We start from the raw sequence: 22,090 nt of genomic DNA on the forward strand, positions 1-22,090 counted from the left end.
ACATACTCCATATGTGAAGGGGACACTGACTGCAGGCACATTGGTTTAAAAAAAGCGGTTTAGTATCTGAGCCATTTAAAATCTGTTATGGCTTCCACACTTCTAGCATATTTTTTCCCATGGAGATATTTAATACAATTCTTATTACCCATAACGTTTTGAGCAACATTAGCTGTACTTTTGTATGAATTTAATTCTCCTCTTGCAAAGACCCCTGTGTCAGAACCGCTAAGTCTGGTAGGGGTTGTCTGCAGAGCACGTCCTTCAGTCTTTCTTTGTCCATCTGCTCTCCCTCAAAAGGGGATAATAAAAGTCATGAGTTCTCTTGGTTTCCTCATTCTTGCTTTTTGTTTGTCTCTGCAAATAAGCCAGCAGTAGTCAGCATGCAGTGAGACAGATTTGGTAACCAGCTCCAAAGGACCAATCTCTTCTGCCCCCAACCAAAAGGACCAGACTGTATAGGGACCTGCTGTGTAGTGGAACATCAACTTTATTTCTACATTCAATAACTTAGACTTTCTGAGCTCCCTAATGCTGGGCCTTCCCAAGACCAGGGCCACTCTGAGCTTTCTTCCAGTATTTCTCCTACAGTCTTCCATTGTCTGACCTGCCTCCTTGCTTCATTTTTATGGCTCTTCCTTCTTTTCCTCCTCAATTTCCCCTTCCACAGGCTTCATTGCTGGCTTCTGCTCTTTTAAGTGACTGATTGAAAAGAAAAAGGGTGAAGCAATATTAATCTAGTAAAGTGAACCTTCCTTGTCAGCTATCTTAAAGCTGCTGAGAGGACCTTGAGGAAACAGCCTGAGGTGGGAACAGTAAGGACAGCAAAGGTCACAACTCTTCTGGCTGTTGTCTGTAGGATGAATATTACCACTAGCACACATTCTACAGTGCTAAAATGCATTAAGCAGCTAGATAAGAGTAGATATTGGTACTTCTTTTTCCCCATATATCAACTCAGCAGCAGTAATAGCACCAAATGAAGTCTTTGCTGACCATTGGGTTTTAATGGTACCTAATTTGCTCACTACTTAACCACAGTTCTCTAATTTGTGCCTAAAGTACTTGGGAACCCCATGTAATCTCTGATTCAAGATTAAGCAGGCTAAAGCCTGTCTAGCGTCTGAGCATGGATGCTTTTAGTATGGCACCAATGTATAAGAAGGAATAAAGACCGGATCTAGTAAAGTAATTTGCTTCTCTTTGAAAACATTAGGAAGCTAAGAAGTGAAGAGATATGCAAAACTGACCCATTGCTTCTAGCCTTAAAACTAGACTACAGCATATATTTAAACCCATCAATATGTCCTGAGGGATGGGAATATTTGGGCATGATTAATACGGCTTTCAGCTGACTAGTCACATGTCAGAACTGATGGGAAATCTAAGGAGAATTTTGGGTCCAATGACAAGCGGTTTAGCCTGCAGCGACTGACAACCTCCAAGGAGTTTGCTGCTGACTGCTCAGGCTCTCAGAACTTGGACATGATTGCTACAGGCACTAAGGAAGAAGCACTTTCAAGAGAATGAAAAGTTTTGTAGTTTGAAGGTGGGTTTCCAGGGAAAACTAGGTCTCCTAAGAAGAAGGATCAGAGAGAAGGAAAAAAAATGAGAATCCCTGAGGATGGAGGAAAAGGTCTGAAGGCACAGATATGCTTTCTTTGCAAACCTTACACTGGCTTCAGGGGGAGGACAGTGTTAAGCTGATGCTTCTCACACAGGCTTATGAGCATGAATGAAAATGCCATTCAGCTCTGAGATCCCCGCGCTCTCACAGCAAGTTTATCAAACAGAAAAATTAGACTGACTTGTAGTTTGACTCAGCAGGGCTTCTAAGCATGCAAGGTATTATTTCATTTACCTTTTACTTAGGTAAGCAATGGACTGGCCAAAAACATATGTGCCTTCGCTTTCTAAAGTGAATAAGGATATGTTTATTTGGTGTTGAGCCAAACCAAAAAAAGACAGGCCAGGACAGTAAGTGAAGGCACTCACTCACCTATAGTCCACAACCCCTGTCCGATTCCGGTCAAACTGGCGCACTAGTTCCTCAGTTTGGTCTCGATTCAGTGGAATGCTTGATTGCTAGGAGGATAAGATAAATATTATCAAACCTGGGTATTTTCAAGTAGAAAAATACTCCATATCATACTGGGACCTGTCATCTTCTAATAGGTGAGCAGATGGCCTGGTGCATGGAAGAAGGGATGGAAAAAATCCAGAGTGGGGCTGGAGAGGCAATTTCACTCCTTTAGGATTAAAATAACAATGTTTTGCTTTTTTTTTGGTAAAACAGCATCATGGCTGGCTGACTATTGCTCCTCAATCCGAGCATCATGGTGGTTTTGGCAGGAAGAGAACTGTCTACTCAGTGTGTAGAGGCAAGGGTTTAAATGCCTCTTTTTTACTTCCCCATAGCAGTAACGTAATTATCTATCAAGATCCTGTATATTCTATACAAACAGCTGACCTTTGTGATTTTATAAAGCCTGTGATGCTCTAAAGTTGATCCATTATCACTGTTGCCATCTGAGGTATTTATTGAATGTCATAGCATTTCTGTTGGGTCTCAACTTTTGTTCACGGTTCAACTTTTGCAATGGGTGAATTTAACCTTTCGGTCTGAACAATGTCACCAGCAAGGCTGGCTGGTGGCTGTGCTGCAGCAGAGGAGCTCCCTGCCAGAAGAGCATCCTGGCTGTGCTTCCAGAGGCACACCTGCATCATGGCTCTCCGGAAGGCTGCCACAGGGATCTTCATGTTTCCATCCTTGTCAATAGTCCTAAAAAAGTCCCAGAGTTGTAGGTTGCGCTCTTTCAAGTAGTTCTAAGAGAAGCAGAGATAAAACATGGGCATAACCATGCAACAGCTACTCATACCTGCCTCTGGCTCTCCCCTTATTCTTCCATCTGTCACCCCGCCTTTCCTTGGCCTATCACTGAGATATATCAGTCCATAACTCCTTGTGCAGCCACCCTATTGTCAGAACAAAATCCTTGTGTTCAGGTTAATCCCATTCTTCTCAATTATACCTCCTTCTCCCCTTACCTTGGAACGGGACTCGGTAGTAAACCTGCTTCTTCTGATAATTGCATATGCTTATTTGGTCCTTATCCCAGCAGCCACTGCTTGGCTAGGCTGTCTAGTCCAGAGACAGTCCTCTCCCCCAGATCTCTGATCACTTTAGTTGATCTTCTCTGAATTCCTGTCTGTTTGAGTGAAGATGCATCTGAGTACCTTAACTGCTGTTAAAAACTGCAAAGCATGCTAGTGTGAGCGTCACTAGCTGCGAAGCACAGCAGCACTGTCTGATGTGAGCTAACGGCCCAAGCTTTTGCTTAAGCTCCTCTGAAACCATATCTACAGTAAAGTCTCACCCAATTAGCTAAAAATCTGCACAGCAGCTAAGAAACACGGTGAAGTTGGTAGTGCAAGTGTGTTATTTAACTCAGCAGTGCTCAAGTGCTTGCATTGCCTTCCAGCAAGGAGGACAGCACCATCTGCTGCTATCCATGGGAATTACAGACCTTGAAAAGCTAATTTCTATTTAGGGCATATCCTACTTTTATGAAGCACATTAATTTTGATGCTAAAGCACAACTGTCAGTGAAGGGTTCTATGAAAGTTAGCTGTTGTGCTGGGCTTGTGATGAGGATGGATAGTCATTTGGATCAGACTTGAAATAAATCGGTGTGTTTTACACAGTGAGTAACCTTCTATTCAGATTTCCCCCCCGCCGCTGCAGTGCTTTCAGATCCCAAGACATTAGCTTCTCCTGAAGATCAAAGGATTTGCTTAGTCAGTTTGCATGGACTGAGATATGTGAACATTGTGACAGTCTTTGTGAATATAATTTTCTGAAGGAACTTGGCTGAATTTCCCACTTGGAAGAAAGCTTACCCCTTCCAACCTCCATCCCTCCAAATACTGGGAGTGTGTGTACTATGTACAGGACCCAAATTCAGCAGCTCACCTGAATCACTTTCATGGGATTTGGATGCTGCTTGGGGATCTTGGTGATACAGCCTTCGATCTCACCATAGATGACATGTAGTTCAGGACGTGTTTGACACACCAAATTCAGCAATTTGATGAAAGTTTCATCCACCAACACATTCTGGTACATAGGAGGAAGGAGAGTGCAGTCAGTGTGGACACCCAAAGAACAACAAAGACTTGTTTGTATTCACAAATCCATCTAAAGTCAACATTAACCATTCTCTCCCGAGGATGGTGCCTTCTCCTATCTCTTCACTTTCAGGAATCCCATGGAGGCCTGACTCTAAATAAGTCTTATGCTTTCTCTTTTCAAGTGTCTGAGACAAAAAAGGGCCTACCAATTTATGTAGAAATTAGCTTAATGCAGCTAGATATATTAATCAGGTAAATGTCTACACTGAAGACCTTTTATGCCAGGTGATTCAAGTGATTCATATTCATCCCTGAGACAGTTTTACATGGGTCTCCTCTCCATTTGGTTAAGATGCAGATTGTAAGTTGCACAGTCAATGGCTAAAATGTACCATGGAGTTCTGCAAAAATAATTAAAAAAATCATCTAAGGGCTAAAATTATTAGTATGTCCAGGAATGTAGCTTTATAGCCCAGACAAGAAAGATGCACCTATCTGGAAAGGGTTGGGGTGTCTCCAAATGAAAAGAACTTTTGGTAAAGCTCTGTTTCATTGCGTAACCCTAATAGGAAGCTCCAGTCGGCAGTACAAGACTTGACGTTTGTTTTTTCTGAAGAATTTCAAACCGGGTAGTGACAGCTCAGCATTTCAGAGCTCACACTGTGAGTTTTCTGGTTTAGCACATAAAGAATGGGCAGCAGCGCAGTGTCCTGATTTAGGGTTTGGGGATATTAGAAAGTGAACTATCAATGCAAATATTGTTGATGTCACTGTAATTTATTCTTCTAAATTTAAGTTACGACAAACTTGCATTTGCCTTAACTGATCTTTTAAAAACATTATTATTATTTTGTTCATACCCATGATGTTCCCATTGTTCATTTATTATGTTAGTTATATATTTAATTGTTGGAAATTTCAAGGCAGTTCAGGAACTTCATGAAAGCTTCTGTTTTCTGTCTTTGTGGGAGGTTCCCAAGGCATCAAGCACTGTATTTTTCCCAAAGTTTATATACAAAGTCTCCCAATACTTTCTTATAGCTTCTTTTTAGAAGCTTAAGACCTACAGTTCTTAAGATCCATCTAGAAGCTTATGATCCACTGTGCAGGGAGTTCTTGACTGTTACTACTCAAAGACATGAGTCTGGGTCTGGCTGGGCTTACTATCTTGCATTCAGCACCAACAGCTTTATGGATGCAGAGTGTCTCTCTGAAGAAGCCAGTCAGACGTTGCTGTACCAGTCCCACTAGCAGAATGTCCTGGTCCTCAGAACTCAGCACAGGAGAGCTCGAGCTGGCCCTGCTGGCTGCCAGCTCTCTCCAAAGCTTGCCAGCCTGGGCTTGACCCCATGAGAAAGCCAGTGGACCTCAGAAGCAGCATAGCCAAAGCACTGTGTCTGGCCTAAGAAACTGCGCCTTGGTCAGGCAGCACCTGGAGGGAGCCAGCTTGTGCGTTTCTGCATCTTTCACACAGTCAGTTCACAGTCCAGAAAAGAAAAACAATGGTATTTTCTTTTGCACTGTGCTGGTGAACATGAGCGTGTGCTGGCTATGTTGATTTATGACTTCTGTAAAGTATTTGGTAGTATCTGCAAATTGAAACCCTATAAAGAGTAGATTATGAAGAGAATGTTTGGAACAGTCATGCTTAGATATGTTGTCAGAAATAATGAACTGTTGTTAAAAATGTACCTTTCTATTGCTTCGCCTTTGCTAGGTGCTGTCAAACCCAGGCAAAGATTTCTAGATATGATCCTCATTCAAAATTCCTCTTACAGACACATTAATTATTCATTCTTTAAAAGTCAAGATAAACATTTATCACTAGGAAAAGGGGCAGAAGAGGCTTTTGTTTATGTCTTCCCTTAAGTTTCCTATAAAAGATTAAAACCTTTACTAGTTTCTTAAAGGTTTAAGACAGCATAAGATCTTTGGAGCTGTATGTTTGCAAATACTCTGAATTGAAATGCAAGACTCCCTACATCGCAGGTGGAATGAAGTCTGTCAGACAGATTAGATGTTTGCCTACAAGCATGTTATTGGGATACTGAAATGTCATTGTAAATTTATGCCATTGACCATTTATCTTGTGAAATGCCAGGTAATTTAGACTTCTTGAAGGGTGAAGTGAAGAGAGCATCTGTTAACTCTAAAAAGCAGAAATGCATAGTGAGATTTAGGTTGGACTGAAGATTCTTAATGTTAATTAACTCTTTGCCTCAAAATTCCTTGAGTGTCTCCTTTTAAATAAATGCATTTCAATAATTTCTTTAATTTCTCAGAATTTAGCTAAAATATATTACTCTTTCCAAGTTTATGAATTGTTTAGGTTATTAGTAATAAAACTAGCAGAACCACATATACTGTAATGAAGTCCTCCTTTACCCCCACACAGCCCGTTTTAGTTTTCCTTTGCAGAACGAGCCCTGACTCCTTGCAGATTTGGCAAATAATTCTCTTTGATCTTAATTTATGCAGGAAAAATTGCCTGCCCTAGAGGAATGCCTGTTCTTCAGATGATGTCTGTTGAAAGCCCTCGATAATCTCAGGAAAGACCATAGATGCACATTATTTATTCTGCTTTGGTTTAGTTTCTTTCTTTAATACAGTAACCACAAGACAAAGATACACAAGCAGATGTAACTTAATTACAGCCCATTACGTCAGTCTCCAAAACTGCCCATGAAGGTTTTTTTAGCTTGTTTCAAGTGTGAACATATTATTTATGTTCCAACTCCAAAACCTAATCTTTGTCAAAATGCTCTTTCTTTTAACCATGATGGTCCCAAAGGTAGATGGAGGGCCCTGAGGCCCCTGACACTTTCTGTAACTGCTCCCATGAAGCACCATTGCATGGATGGGAAGGCCAGGGGCGGACTGGTGTATGGCCAGGTCTCTCCCCAGCACTGGTCTGGAATGCAAGCCCTGCCCTCACTCAGGAGCTCAGAAGCATTTCTGGGTCTCCTATTTTAGAAGCAGCATGTGAGGTTACAACAATATGTGCCGTGTTCACAACTTGCTATGCAGTAGCATACTAAGATTTGGCCGCTTTGATGTTTTTTTTTCCTTCCACACCAGCCTTTTAATGTTTTGGGGTGTTTGGGGTTTTTTTGTTTTTCTTTTTTTTTAATAAAATTGCTTTGCTTTCAATGCCTTGAGGCATCCATCTTCTACTCTTCATACATACTGATGGGGTATCAAAGCACTTCACAGTATCTAGCATTTTAGGCTACCCTGGAGGGAGATGGCTCAGGGGATGAAGAGAATTCATCCTCTAGTGGGAATTCACTCCTTGTTCTTGTTCTGCTATTGCAAAATGAAAGGGAGTGAAATGCAGTGATACTAGAGGCACCTCTCTCTAGAGCTAGACCAAAGTCCTGTAATTTCCACGTCTCCTAGAAGGGCTGTCAAATAATAGCCTCTTTTTATTAATGGCTGTGCATAAATGAAACAAACAGTAAGTCTCAAAACAGTTTTGGCAGGAGGCAGCTCTGTGATCCACCCAGTTCCTAAGAATGTATTGTTTATGGTCCTGGAGGCTTTCCAGCACATAAGCTCTTACTGAGATGTTGATCTCCTCCATCATGGATTGGGGGTTCTTCCTGATAGATATGACTAGTTCAATGGCACCTTCCACGGTCAGGGGATTATTTGCCATCTGTAGAAGAAGAGACACAGATCCAGACATGGTGAGAATGAGGATTTCATGCCCTGGTACAAGGCATGCTGTAACTTCAAGGATGACCCTTACTTCCCATTCTTCAGCAGGGCGGTAGAATAATGGTGAATCCTTTCGATGGGATTGTCTGTTATCTGACAACCTCTTGTCTCTGTCCCACAAAACTCTACAATACAGCTTCCTAGTGGAGTTGCCCTCTCAGCTTCTCTCTGTCTCCTTGTGTGAAATTTCACATACCAAGTCCCTTGTATCTGTCACCCAGGAGTATGTGATGTGGATTTTATTCAGTCACGTGATGGGGAGAGGCTGAGGCAATGGACTGCATTTGAATGTGTGCTTGCTAGTAGGGCCCTCTGGATGGGGATGTGCCCTCGGGACATTTCCCATACCCTTGACTCCTTTTAGCAGCACAGCAGATCAGAGCTCAAGCTCCTCCTTTAAGTCCTTTGTGTTACCAGCTCCTAAGACAATCTGTGCAGCTACACAGAGAGAGGAATACCTTGGTGTAAGGTAGGGTTAAGAGCAGACAGACGCTTTTATTTGCATAATCTAAAACAGCAGTCCCAAAGACTAGTGTGGTTGCAGTGATTTACAAGGACAGGGGTGTCCCAAGACACACCTACCTGAACAGCTTTAAAGATGCCCCCTCAACCACCATACTGCCATTTTCAGACTCTCAGGATGGTGATGTTAGATCTAGCCAAGAATGCAGCTCTTAAGCAAGCTGACGTTTCTGAGATGAATTCCTAGAGAATGATCTGGGATTGACAAGATATGTTAGCTCTCAACTCTAACCCCTGAAGTCATCTTGGCTAGCCATTCAGTTTTGCCCTTTCCAGAATTATTGATGCCTAGTTTACTAGAAGGCAGTTTTGGCTTTCTTTTTCTAGGACTTGATAATATTCCTCTCCTTTAGGTAGTGCTGTGGCATTGCCCTGATATGACAATGACAGTTTGTCCTGTGTTTGAATAAATTTTTAGCAAATTATTAACACACTGAGAAAGGCATACTCTTGCCCACCCGCAAACTTCAGTGTGAACCTTTGCCTTAGGTTGAAATGCATATTACACGTACATATGCATTTGGCCCCTAGAAGGGCCAAAGCCTAACTGGAACTTAATCTGGCTACTGCTGTAAAAGACAATTTAAAAAGTTTCTATAAATACATTAACAACAAAAGGAGGACTAAAGAGAATCTCCATGCTTTATTGGATGTGGGGGAAATATAGTGATCAAGGATGAGGAAAAAGCTGGGGTACTTAATGCCGTCTTTGCCTCAGCCTTTAATAGCAAGATCAGCTGTTCCCTGGTCCAGCGCCCTGAGCTGGATGACAGGGATGGAGGGCAGAATGAACCCCCCATAATCCAAGAGGAAATGGTTAGCGACCTGCTACACCACTTACACACACAAGGCTTTGGGGCAGGATGGGATCCACCCAAGGGTACTGAGGGAGCTGGCAGAGGGGCTCACCAAGCTGCTTTCCACCATTTATCAGCGGTCCTGGCTAACCAGGGAGGTCCCAGCTGACTGGAAGATGGCAAATGTGATGCCCACCTACAAGAAGGGCCAGAAGGAGGTTCTGGGGAATAACAGGCCTGTCAGTCTGACCTTGGTGCTGGGGAAGGTTATGGAGCAGATCATCTTGAGTGCCATTACATGGCACATACAGGACAACCAAGCGATCAGGCCCAGTCAGCATGGGTTTAAGAAAGGCAGGTCCTGCTTGACTAACTTGATCTCCTTCTATGAACAAGATGATCTACTTAGTGGATGAGGGAAAGGCTGTGGATGTTGTCTACCTAAGCTTTACTAAAGCTTTTGACACCATTTCCCACAGCATTCTCCTGGAGAAAAAGGCTACTCATGGCTTGGAAGGGTGTACGCTTCGCTGGGTAGAAAAGTGGCTGGATGGCCAGCCCAAAGAGTTGTGGTGAATGGAGTTAAATCCAGTTGGCGGCCAGTCACAAGTGGTGTTTCCCAGGGCTCGGTATTGGGGCCAGTTCTGTTTAATATCTTTATCAACGACTTGGATGAGGGTATAGAGTGCACCCCCAGTTGGGAAAGAGTGTTGATCTGCTTGAGGGTAGAAAGGCTCTACAGAGGGATATGGACAGGCAGAATCGATGGGCCAAGGCCAATGGTATGTATGAGATTCAACAAGGCCAAGTGCCAGGTCCTGCACTTGGGTCACAACAACTCCATGCAGCGCTACAGGCTTGGGGGAGTGTGGCTGGACAGATGCCTGGTGGAAAAGGACCTGGGGGTGTTGGTCAACAGCTGGCTGAATATGAGCCAGCAGTGTGCCCAGGTGGCCAAGAAGGCCAACAGCATCCTGGCTTGTATTAGAAATAGTGTGGCCAGCAGGACTACGCAAGTGACCGTCCTGCTATACTCGGCACTGGTGAGGCCACACTCAAATACTGTGTTCAGTTTTGGGCCCCTCACTAGAAGGAAGACATTGAGGTGCTGGAGCTGGAGAAAAGGAGGCTGAGGGGAGACCTTATTGCTACTACCTGAAAGGAGGTTGTAGTGAGGTGGGGATCGCTTTCTTCTCCCAAGTAACAGGTGATAGGACACTTTGGGGTGATAATGGGTGTGGGGTTATGCCAAGCCAGTCCTTGGGGGGTTTTTTGAGGGAAGAGTGGAACTTAGTTGCCCTGGAAGAAATTCACGGGATAGAATTTCCTTCTGCTCTTCTCACCTTCAACGCAGAGCAATATTAATTTCCTCCAGTTCTAGCTCAGACAGCTCACCTCTGTCTTCTGTCCCTCCTGACTCAGATCTTTCTACTCCCTCTGTTTATTCCTCCAGTCATGCCTGGTCTTTATTTTACCTTCAGGATTTGGAGTTTTCCATTGACTTCAAGGCCCCTGCAGAGCTTCTTGGCTCCCTCGTTGTTGATCTGGTTGTTGCTGATATCCAGGTGAACCAGGACTTTATTGACTTTGAGAGCTTCTCCTAGGGCCAGCGCTCCCTCATTGCCAACACCATTCCAAGAAAGGTTGAGTATTTTCAATGCACCATTGCCCTCCAGGGAGAGAAGAAGAGGGATCTTAGCTACTGCATGCCCATCTTCTGTACCACTCTATCCTTTCTTGCCTGGCTGAGACAGGAGCATCCCTCAAGTCATACCCAGGCATCCCAATGAATCCAACATCTCTGCAATGTCACCAGGGTTTCTCCATCTACATAAGTCAACAGACCTACTCACTGCTTTGGTCTTTCTCATGCTGCTTACTGCCACTGTCAGTAGGACGAGCCTTGCTAGGGCTACTGAATCCTGCTCAGACATCAGGGATTTGAGTTTCCAATCAGTGTTTCAGGCAGCTCCTGGTAATAATCACTGTGAAGGGTATCACAAAACAGGGGCATTCCTACCCTGAGACCTCTGCCCAGTGCTTCTGTCCCCTTCCTCCACAGGTGGTTCCAGCTCAGGTCCAGAATCTCCAGTGTTGTGTTGCTGGCTAGGAGACAGAAACTGAGATGTTAGCTCATGAGAGTAGTCTGGACACAGCTGCTGACACACACTTAGGGACTAAGAGAAAGATTGCTGGGGGTTCAGAGAAAGTTTGCTGGGGATGCAGCAACAGCCTTCATTGATTGCAGGAGGAGGAACCTGTACCTACAGAGTCTTTGCTGTCCACAGCATGCAAAGAACAGAGAATGGGCTGTTGATCACAAGCAGAAAGGGAACACGGGTTTTTTTTTTCCTGGCTTAATCAAAAAATAAGTTGTGAAGGAGGAAGGTAGGGAGAGGGAGAATTTCTTATATTAATAGACACTGTCTGTGTTTCTCACTGTGAAAAATGGCTGGGTTCTCCTTGACACATCTAAAATATCAAGACTCACTCTGCGTATATTTGATTAGCAGAAGAGAGGAATTCAGCTTCATATGGTAGCTGTGCCCAGCTGTATATGTGCCAGTGCCAATTCACATGCATAGCACACCTCGCAGTGTAAGTTCTACTTAGAGCAGGGTATGTGTGAATTAATTTGTGTCTACTGCGACACTGGGAGGGGCAGCACTTGCTGCCAACACTTGCTTCTCATTTTCAGAGAGAATTTCTTATCCAGATTTTCCATGGATGGGAGGTTGGATGGAGGCAGATGGTGAGTTTAGCTGACTTAAAAATATTCCTTTAAGAAACAAAACAGAAAAGTAACAGATTCTGCAGTAATCTCTGCTACTCATGCCTCAAGTGAGCTGGAAGGAGAGAAAAGCTGTAAGACCTTTAGGTTTTGAGAGGCATTTTTCTGGGTGAGGAAGGTCACAAGTTTTAGTACTGATCTCTGCGTTGCCTGCAGGCTTGTCTGATACAGGGGCACAGTGCCTTGTCCTCCCTGCAGTTTTAATTGATCCATCTTTTAAAGACATGAACTGTAATTAGAAAGAGGCTCATATCAGTGGAAATACTGAACCAGGAGAAGGAAAGCGTTAATTAAACTGAAGGCTTTGTGCTAACACTGGATGCCCACAGAACAGGCTTGTGGCTGTTATGGTAGCAGGCAGGTTGGACATTCAGAGGGAAGACGAGCCATCAGATATTCATTCGTCTTTCCCAGTGCACTAACAGCACCTGAGATTACTGAAGCACAGTAACTGTTTTGTTTGCTTTCCCTTTCCAGGGCTAATAGCACATTTTGTCTGAACAGATAAATTAGGCAGCTTAATTTTATTTCTTCCTAATCTGTTTCCCTTGCTGCTTGCTGTGCAATGGCTCAAACCATTAGGGTTTGGGCTACTTAAGAAAAATTGAAATACCACCTGAACTTTGTAATTAAAAAAAAAAAAAAAGCAAGCTTAAAACAAGCAGCAGTTCTGATCCTATTAGATTTTAGTAAAATGCAGTTTTCTGCTTTATACTCCCTGAGGGACTTCTCTTTCAGGCCTCTTCTCTCTGACCCAGACTGCTCTGTTACTGTGGTTTCTCTCCCTGCATTTGTGTTCTGATACCTTGGTCATAGTGGCTGGAGTCACCTGTGGTGATGAGGGCAAGCCTGTGGACCCGGCAGAAAGCTCTAAATCTGGGCGCCCCATCCTTTGTAGTGACCCACCAGGTCATGGGGCATTTTTGCTGGAGAAGGAAATACATGTACACTGTGCTGATGCTATCAAGTCCCCCAGTGCCTGCACTCCTGGCTTTGTGGGAGTAATAAATTAAGTTACCAAGCATCTGTCCCAGGAGCTGGCCTCCCTTCTCAGAGAACTCGTTGTGGCTGAGATCCAGCTCCTTCACTTGGTAATTGCCCTGCAGAGAGACAAATGTGCAGAGACAATGAGATCTTCCAGCCAGCTGTAACCAGCTGCCGCCCCAAGGCCCCCACATGGGGTTGAAACAGAGGGATATCAGACACGCTTTAGTGCATGGGAGATCACCAGCATGGAGGCTGTGGCACTGCATGTCCCAAAACAAAGCTTTGTCAGGCATATAACATCACAGCATTTATCTTCCCAAAACAGCAAAAGCAATGGGATTTTGTGTTGTGCAAACTTCCCTCACACAGCTCATGTCTGGCCTGCAACACATCCTGCATTGCTGTTCCTGTCCCCGTTTCACTCCCACCATTGCACCCTGACCAAGAGCATTTTCGGATATCAGGTCCAGGCCTTTGTTCAGGGCAGCTTCTGGTGGTGCCGAATGATGCAGAGGCTTTGAGGCAGGAATTAACCAGAGAAGTCAAGCGTCTTCTTTTTACTGGAGAATTGCACAGTGACAGGAAGTTGGGTTACTTATGTTCCTTGAAAATTTTCTGTCACCCAGATGTTGTTCTGTTGTTCCGTTACGCAGTCCTGAAGGTTTCTCTCTCAGCCAGACTCACACAGCTGTCTTGAGAAAACGTTAATGAAGTTCATCCTGCTCTGTGTCCTCCCAGCCTCTCTCATTTCTGAAGTAAGCAAGAGGCACTTAGCAGAATTATGCCAGGAAATCGTATGGGCATTGCCAAGTGAAATCATGCCAAGCGAGCAGCAGCTTCAAGATGAGGAGAGCCTGTTATACAGCCAGGGCTGCAAATGACCTTGGATTTCAGGTAACTCACCATTAATGCCTCAGCAAAGTATGGTGCAGTCTCCTCTCCAAAGTTGTTTCCTGGGGAGGAAAAGTATGTTAACAGTGCACTGATCTCTCCCTTGGTCCTGTACAGGGGTCTGCAGAAAGCTGTGCTTTTAGGTGGAACCTCCAGTTAATCAGGCTGTAAGAAGTTAGTCATTATTGCACTTCACTCCATAGAGTAGAATTACCCCAGGATGTGGGACAAACTCCAGCACTTACCTAAGTTTCTAGTCAGGGACTGATTTTCAGAGGTGCTGGAGGTTGAACCAGCCAAATATTTAATCACATCACTATAAATCTGGATTTCCACTGTTACTCTGGGTTCCCATCAGAGACATATCTGAGAGACTGATTTTGCCCAAAATCTGACAAATATTCTCAGGATGAGAGACTGGAATGACACACGTGTTATTTCACTTCCACCGCCATCACTGTTACATACGGCCCACCTGAGAGCTGAAGAGCACGGAGGCTGGACATGTTATCCAAAAGCAAACTGGCAATGGCTTTAGCTCCTGCTGTGTCTAGGTTGTTATTGGAGATGTTCTGGAAGGAAAGAAGGGAGGATAAAAAGGGTAAGTGCAAAGAATGAATTAGCTTTATTGTCGTCTTAATGCTCAAATTATCAAGGGAATAATGCAAGATGAGCAATATGAGAAATGACAGCCAGACAGTAATTAACATGTGAGTTATAGGTTCGTCTAACCCTGTATCCTTCCTAGCAGGAATAAAGCCCTACAGCCACAAGTTTCACGTAGGTCTTTGTCTTCAGTGAACCAAGAGGCATTTGGCCAAGAATCTTTTCTTCCAGTGTAACACAGATCCCATAGACTATCAAAATGCATTTCGTATACCCCAGTTTCAGATCGAAGGAACATTCCTACCAGTTCCTAACTGAAAGTTTTGCATTATTCCCTTAATCTATTTAGAAAAGTTTCCCCATGTCATATTGGAGAATGAAAGTTCCTAACCAAAACATTTTTTCCGTTGGCTAAGCATGAACTAGAAAGACTTAGTTATGGTAATTATTGTCACATCTGCTAAAGAAGAGAACAGTTCCAGACTCACCAAACAGCCATTCCATGCACACTTCTGCTTTTCAGAAGCTTGTACTTTTTAAAAATGGAGCAGCATAAAATATCATGACTCTCAGAATGTGAATATTTTTGCATGGGAACAATAGTTATTTGGTTAAAATCGTAACGGAACGAATTGGTTAGATGATTGAACTTGGTGAACAATAATTTTGGCTACAAACTATGTCAGATTGGGTACCAGTTTTTGAAGGGAGGAATTCTCTCGTAGCATCTCTGCTATGCATATGGCTCCTTCTGCCAGAATGCAGTTGTCTTCCAACTCTAGATGGGTGATGGTTGTATTGGACTGGGAAGACACAAAGGTAAACAAAGACACACAAAAAACTGCTGAAAAGTTAACGAAGGGGATAGTTTCCTTAGTTCAACAGACATTGGACATTTCCTCCAAACCTCAGAAAGCATTCCAGGTGCTGAGTAGGACAGTGATCAGGGGACGTGGCAGAGCCATGGCAGTGGGAGTTGGCATACAAGAGAGATGCTTTTTTGGAGAGGTTTTGAGTGGGTAGGACTTTCCATTGCTTTCTGCCAGCCTGGAGACCCATGTTCAGATCCAAGCTCCAATTCAAGCATCCTGGGCCAGTCCATTGGTGAGTGTAGCACATCCCTATGCAGGACCCAGAGTTTGGGATAGCAAACCCTCCAGCCCTACTTCTGGCCCTGTAGGGGTTAGGAGCACTGGGGACTTGTGTCCCATGAAAAAGCATCAGTTTGCTTTTGGGGGTAACTCTAGCAAGGGCCAGCAGTTGCCACACAAGACTTTCCTGTGCAGGGGATTAGAAACATTAGGGATGCTCAGAGCTCCTATGGGGAAGATATATGACTTTCTTGCCCACACTGTGTACTCAGTGATGGCTTCCAGGCCTGAGAGAGTCCTAAAATGGCTATCGTTCTTGAGAACAGTGGCTCCACTCTTACTGGCTACTCACCACCAGAGCAATAGCAATGGCTTTGACACCTTTGGGTCCCAGACCACGGTGGCTCAGGTTTATATAAGGCTTGGCCAAGTTCTGAATAAAGTGTGAGACAGGCACCACCTCCATCAGCCTGCATGCTTCCAAGTACAGCTCTGTGCCCATAATGTACACAAAGGTCTTCTCAGGATCTACAGAGAAAATGTGTATTGATGAGTGGTGCATTCAGTATCCTCCCTTCTCTTTTAAATAAATTAAGTAACTTAATAAAATTAACACTATGCAACAACAATAGGGTTTTACTCTTAAAGGGTTATCGCCCCCCTGGTTCTCCCCAGCCCTTTATCTGAGACCTCCAAGAGTTAATGTATCCTCCTTGCTTCTCCATTTGGCATCCAGTGACTTGCTGTAGCTTCTCACCAGTCTGCAATGTGACTAAACCTTTCTTGGTGTAATTGAGAATTCTTGACATCAGGCAGAAACATTTTCATCTTTTTTTTTTCCTTAAAACTCTTAATTGAAGCACACAGATGATATTGCCAACAGAGCTAGGGCAGCTCAGAACATTTTGGCTTACAACCAGCAGAAAGAATCCCAGCATTCTCATCTTGGCCATTGGGTGTTGTTGACACAGCTGCAGTGAGACATATCAGTGCAGCTGGCGGCTGTATTTCCACAAAAACCTGTCATTTGGAATTCCTTCATCAAACCCCATACTTCGAGCTCATATTTCTCGATGTTGTTATATGCATTCAATGGTCTGACCTCAAGACAAATTCCCCTCTCGTCAAAGCCATTTTCCAGTTCAATCCGAGGCCTCTAACAGAACAATCTTTTTTTCTTGCATTCTTATGGTTTTTTTAATTTTCCTTCCATTTATAATAAGTTAAAAATTTCTTATCCTACATTATGGTCAAATCCTACTGCTACGAAAATGAGTGCAAGGCTTGTTTAGCCAGAGGACTGACTTCACTAGGCAGGAGATAAGAGGAGAGACACCAGAAAAGGCTAGGACAGTTGTGGCAAACCTATGGTACGCAGACCACAATTGTTATGCAGTGTTTCATCGGGAGCACAAAACCAGGGCCTTGGTCCCACCCCTGGTTTCAGCTAGCTGCTCCCGCTGCCCAGGCAGCAGGCTGGTCTGGCAATGTTGGTTACTAGGGACTAGAGGAGAGAAGAAGGAACAAAGGAATAGCCATGGTCTACAGAAAGCAGCTGAAGGAAGATGCTTGACATCAAAGGGAGAGCCCTTATAATTCTATGATTCTATTGCTTAGTGATATGGTTTAGTCATGGTTTTTGTCAGAGTTAGGTTGATGGTTGGACCACATGATCTGAAAGGTCCCTTCCAACCTAGGCAATTCTATGATTCTATGATTCTAGAGGGAAATTCACCCCCCTCCCCCCTTTATGAATTGCCAGATTATGTGTGGTTATGAGGACCCTGGCAGGGGTGTGTCCTTGGTCTCCATTTCGGTTACATACCAGTTGGTAGGTGCAGCTCTGACTGTAAGGGAAAGGCTAGTGAGGGCACATGGTCAGAAAACATTCACCTTCAACCTCTAGGTCGGTGTCAGAGCCTTCTATGTCCTTCTCTGCTGAGGCGTCAGCCAGCGACACAGACACTGGAGACTCACTGGTATTGGACGCCTCTTCATTCTGGTCTGCTATCCAAACAGATTCATTTTGTCAATGCAAGCCCAGCAGAGATGTGATTCCCTGGATGTGACAGACCTCCCACTGAAGCCTATGCCCCTCTTTGACATGCTGCAGATGCACCCCTTTCCCAGCCCCGCTTCATGCCTGCTGCTCCCTGTGCATTGTGTACTCATGCAGTGCTGGCCCTGGTGTGGGGACGGGCTCGCTCTGGGGCTGTAGATCTGCAGAGCGGCCATGGCTTGGCAGCTTTTGGAAAGAGCGTTCCCCAAACTCTGCAGCCCGTGTGCGGGGGACTCACAGTTGACCCACATTAGGTCTTTGTTCCTTCATGAGCTGCCTTTCTCCTCTTCCTCAATTTCTGAGCCCACCGGGCAAAGCAAATTTCCCCTCTTCATCCCATTTCCCCACCGACTGACAAGCCAAACCCATGCTGGTTCCTCCTAGCTGTCCTGAACTGACTCACACTTCCCCAGACACAGGCAGGACACTGTTGGCTGACTTTGTGATCAGACTGGGAATGCTTTGTAGTACTCTTCCAGCATGGCAGAAGAGAAAGTGTTTGAGTGCTATTGTATATTGGGACTGAGTGTAACTAGACCCACTGGAAGTGATACAGCTTCTCTTGCCCGCAATTCATAATTTATTTTACAGTTAGAGAGAAGGAGAATTTGGAAAATTCCTTTTTAAGAGGAATAAATCCATAAAAAAATAATGAAGAGTAATTTTGCCAAAATAATTTCTGGCTAATAACATAATACATATTTTTTCCTACTCTGAATCTTCCTTTTCATCCCCTGTCTCTGCTTTTACTACCTTCTTCCCTTACCCCTTATTTCCCTTTAGAGCTCCAGGCTGTTGACCTGTAATTTTGTACCCTTCTTGGGTGTCACTTAGCATTGATGTGTGACATGGAGCTTGCAGTTTGGCTGTTTGTTCAGACCTATGTGAGGGAAAGACTGGCTAGCTGGCACCCACATCACCGCATTTCAACCAGCCCTGCAGCTGCAGCTCCTTCATTGGGGGTTGGACTAGATGATCTCCAGAGGTCCCTTCCAACCCTGTGATTCTATGGTTCTATGATTAAGACCTTTTCCTTCTGCCAGACTTTATTTTTTCAAATGATGTGTTTACTTGCATTACTTTAGTGTGAGAAAGACAAAAGAAAGGGCACAAATAGGTCTAAATCCCATGTAAAGAACTCGTGAGACAAGTGGAACCAACAAGTAGAACCAAAGATTTGGGACATTATGATAGTACCCACTGATCCTCTTTGCTTAATGGCTCTACAGTGCTGGACATCCTGATGAAAATAAACTTCCCACTCTGGGGAACAGACTGTCTACGCTATACAAAACCCATCCAGACTGTATCATCCCCCAATAACGTGTCTGTCACGTGCCCAGTACGTCAGCCAGTCCTGCAAGTGTGTGGGCTGAGCCTTCTGAGTTAGATCCAGAAGTGGTCCCTCCATCGCTGTGAAGCTATAGAAGTTGGCACTGATACAGAAAATAATACTGTAATTCAAGCAAAAATTTGAAAAGCATTGAATCATGATTGTTGGTGTTAAAACCAATGCAGTGGAAAGTGATAGGTCTGGCGACTCCTTTGTCACCCTCTCCTTTCCCCAGTGCTGGGGCTGCAGACGCAGCTTTCTGGTCAGCCTGCTTCATGCATGGCTTTTACCAGTCGCAAACCAAGAGTAAGGAGGGGAGCTCACTCCATGTTTTGATGTGTGACTTGTGAGGGATGCATCCAGATAACTGCAAATCCCTCCTCTCGTGCTAGGTTAACAATGCCTGTTGTCTGGGTACGTTGCTTTAGGTTGTCCCCTCATTTGTGTTGTACAAATACTCAATAAATCACAATAGCAATTTATACTTCAGTAGCTCTGTGGGGTGGAGAAAATGTTTCTTATCTTTTGCCTAGCATTGCAACAAGGTCCTAGTTCGTGGCACTGAACTAATGAAGTGGTCTCTCTTAGAATCACTCATTACTAGGAGCAAAGGTCAGATGAAGATTTTAACAAATTGTTCTTCTTCTCCACCAGGATAAAATCTAATTGATATATACTAAGGAATTCCAGCTGTGAAAGGAAGGTTGTCCTCACTTCTTTCATTCTAAACATCTGGCGTAAGAAATACATCAGAATAACAGCTCAACTGGGGCAACTCATAAAATGGAACATAGTATTTTGCAGTATGCAGACAAAATGATACAAATGTAAATGCTCAAATATAAGTATTTTTTTTTACATTCTGTAAGGAATCAGTTAATTCAGTGATGTGTCAAACTACAATTGTACTAATTTGGGAGTATTAAGTGTTGAAGGAATCTACGAAGAAACAGCTATGAGACACGTGACTTTGTATCTGAGCAAAGTATTTAGGAATTAATATCCTAAATGTTGTCGTTTATTGAAAAATTGAGAAATTAGGTTTATTGTGGTTTGGAAAAAACTGTGTGTGCCTTAGCTTGGTCACCTGGTCAAGAATATCGCATCTTTATCTCCTGTTTTAAGCCATGCCACTGTGGATACCAAAAGACTTTTAGAGAAATTATAAACAAATATGTTAGACATCTGTGGAAAAAAAGAAATAGAATGCATATTTTTTTTTCTCCATCCTAATATAAATAATTTAGACCAAGAAAAAAGCAAACCAACCAAACATTTTGACAACATTTTGCCTCTGGAATAGGGTAGGATTAACAATGATACCATTCTCCTCACTGCTACTGTCAGTCAAATTTAGCCAGCATTTTTCTCACAATTATTTAATCCAGTATGTAAGGGAAAATGCCAACCAACTATTAACTGACCAGGTATTTCCTAGTGATAATACTTTTTAATAGTGTCAAAAACCCACGAGAAATACTAATTTTAATATAATTGTTTGGGCTCGATAGCAGGTAATTAATTTTGTCAGATCCCACTTAAGGAGTGAAAGTTTCATGAGTTCATAGCCAAGAGCAGAAACCTTGTTTGCAGAAAAGCTATTTAAAAGCGACTAATCCCAAATAGGCAATGAATTATTATTGCTGGATCAGAAAACCCCCCAGAGCTACCTTTACAAAAAAAAAGAAAGGATATTTCGACAAATATTTTGAAACAATGGAAAATATCTGATAAAGGATATAACCTATTAGAACAACCATTAGGGGAAATTATTATGTAACACTTCATAAATTGCATTATATTCTATTTAAATACAGAAAAATAAGAACCAAAGAGAGAAGTTGTCCCACATAACTGACTACCTTACAGTAATTGCATTATGAAGGAAAATAAGAAATTAATTTGTAATGACTGAGTGACAGGCCAAAGAAGGCTTTGGGTTTTGCGAGGAAGCGTTATGCTAAGCTAGGAAGTCAGGCCAAAATGCTGCGAGCAGACCCGGAGCCGGACTCTGCTATGCACAAGCATGGCCTGACAGCAGCTGGTTCAGAAAACTCTTCTGCCCCTCGATCCCTGCCTGTCCTTCGGGGCGATGGAGGGCTCAAACGGGATCTGGTCTCAGAAAGTGCTGAGCTCCAACATCTCCTGTAGGAATTAGGGGCAGCTGGGTGGAGTTGCCTGGCAGCTGGTACTGACAAGCCCTCTTCTGATGCATTTTACTTTTTCCGAGCTGCTCCTGGATGGCAGCTCCTGTCTCAGGGCACTGGCACCCTGTTTCTCCTCATTGCTGCCTGGCATGCGGAAGGGAAGCCTTCCCACCTGGTGATCAGCCTGCAGCAACCTGTGTCCCTCTTGAGTGCTGGAGATTTTCCTTTGGCCATTCCCAACTATTCTGAAGTGAGTTTGCTGGTAACTAAATGGCGCACCTGCGTCCTTCTCAGATTCATTCTCCATCTCACCACCAGCGAGCAGCGGATTCATTTGGTTTTTCTCTTCTGTAAATGAAGAGTTCACAGCCATCTCCGAGACCCTGTTAAGTTCCTCACACCTACACGCAAAAAGCACAGCCACTTGGCTACAATTAAAAAATCTCCAGGAGGAATGGTGCCACCTGTAAGATCTGTGTTCTTGATTTACACTGCTTGTGAACAAGAGAATCCCATTTTCCACTTGCAGGAGCTGGCCAGGTGTCATAAGAAAGCCCTTCGGAGCCTGTGGCCACCCTAACCCCACATCCTGCCACCGCCACCCTTCTGTGACCTCGCCTGCACGTTCCGATTCCAAGAGGTGACATTCAGCGCTGGAAAGCCTGTTGGCTGGGAGTGTTGGGAGCCCATTGGCTCCCAATAACTGAGAAGAGAACAGCTGCGGTTTTGGCTGTGAACCCCTGCCAGACGTATCAGAGTCATGCAAGGCTGCTGGTAAAAGTTTTCCTCTGCTTTGAGTTCGTATTCCAGTTTGTACAGTTCCATATGAGAAAGCCAGACTGCAGAATTATAGTCTAAAAGGAGTGCATTCGGCTTACTAGTCTTGAACAAATTCAGACTTCCCTACTGCCAAATTCCTGGTACATTCGCTAATAAAGTGTGGCTTGTAAACATGTCAGCACTTAATGGGGCCTCGAATCAAGTACTCATTCATCCCACCAACTCCTGTTGGTGC

General features: G+C 43.8%; 1 protein-coding gene across 1 annotated transcript; it reads right to left on the bottom strand.

Annotated features, from left to right (window-relative positions):
- Positions 1 to 626: 626 nt before the first annotated feature.
- Positions 627 to 21,448, bottom strand: LRRC74A (leucine rich repeat containing 74A). Its single transcript, XM_063331790.1, has 14 exons — positions 21,355 to 21,448; positions 17,430 to 17,540; positions 15,889 to 16,064; positions 15,141 to 15,248; positions 14,315 to 14,411; positions 13,852 to 13,901; positions 12,980 to 13,061; positions 11,191 to 11,276; positions 10,646 to 10,840; positions 7,694 to 7,789; positions 3,974 to 4,117; positions 2,719 to 2,826; positions 2,000 to 2,085; positions 627 to 702 (listed from the first exon to the last, which is right to left on the bottom strand). The coding sequence occupies exons 1-14, from the start codon at positions 21,446 to 21,448 to the stop codon at positions 627 to 629; spliced, it is 1,509 nt and encodes a 502-aa protein (XP_063187860.1).
- Positions 21,449 to 22,090: the final 642 nt, after the last annotated feature.

Source organism: Chroicocephalus ridibundus, chromosome 4, assembly GCF_963924245.1.
Source record: "Chroicocephalus ridibundus chromosome 4, bChrRid1.1, whole genome shotgun sequence".
Lineage (NCBI taxonomy): Eukaryota > Metazoa > Chordata > Aves > Charadriiformes > Laridae > Chroicocephalus > Chroicocephalus ridibundus.

Bases quoted from the DNA above. Each gene is read 5' to 3' on its own strand.
- LRRC74A (XM_063331790.1), bottom strand. From the start codon at position 21,448: ATGGCTGTGAACTCTTCATTTACAGAAGAGAAAAACCAAATGAATCCG. The intron at 15,249-15,888 runs GTGAGTAGCCAG...GTGTCTTCCCAG, and splicing joins CCATTGCTATTGCTCTGGTG to TCCAATACAACCATCACCCA. The intron at 2,086-2,718 runs GTGTGCCTCTGG...TTATCCTCCTAG, and splicing joins TCCGGAGAGCCATGATGCAG to CAATCAAGCATTCCACTGAA.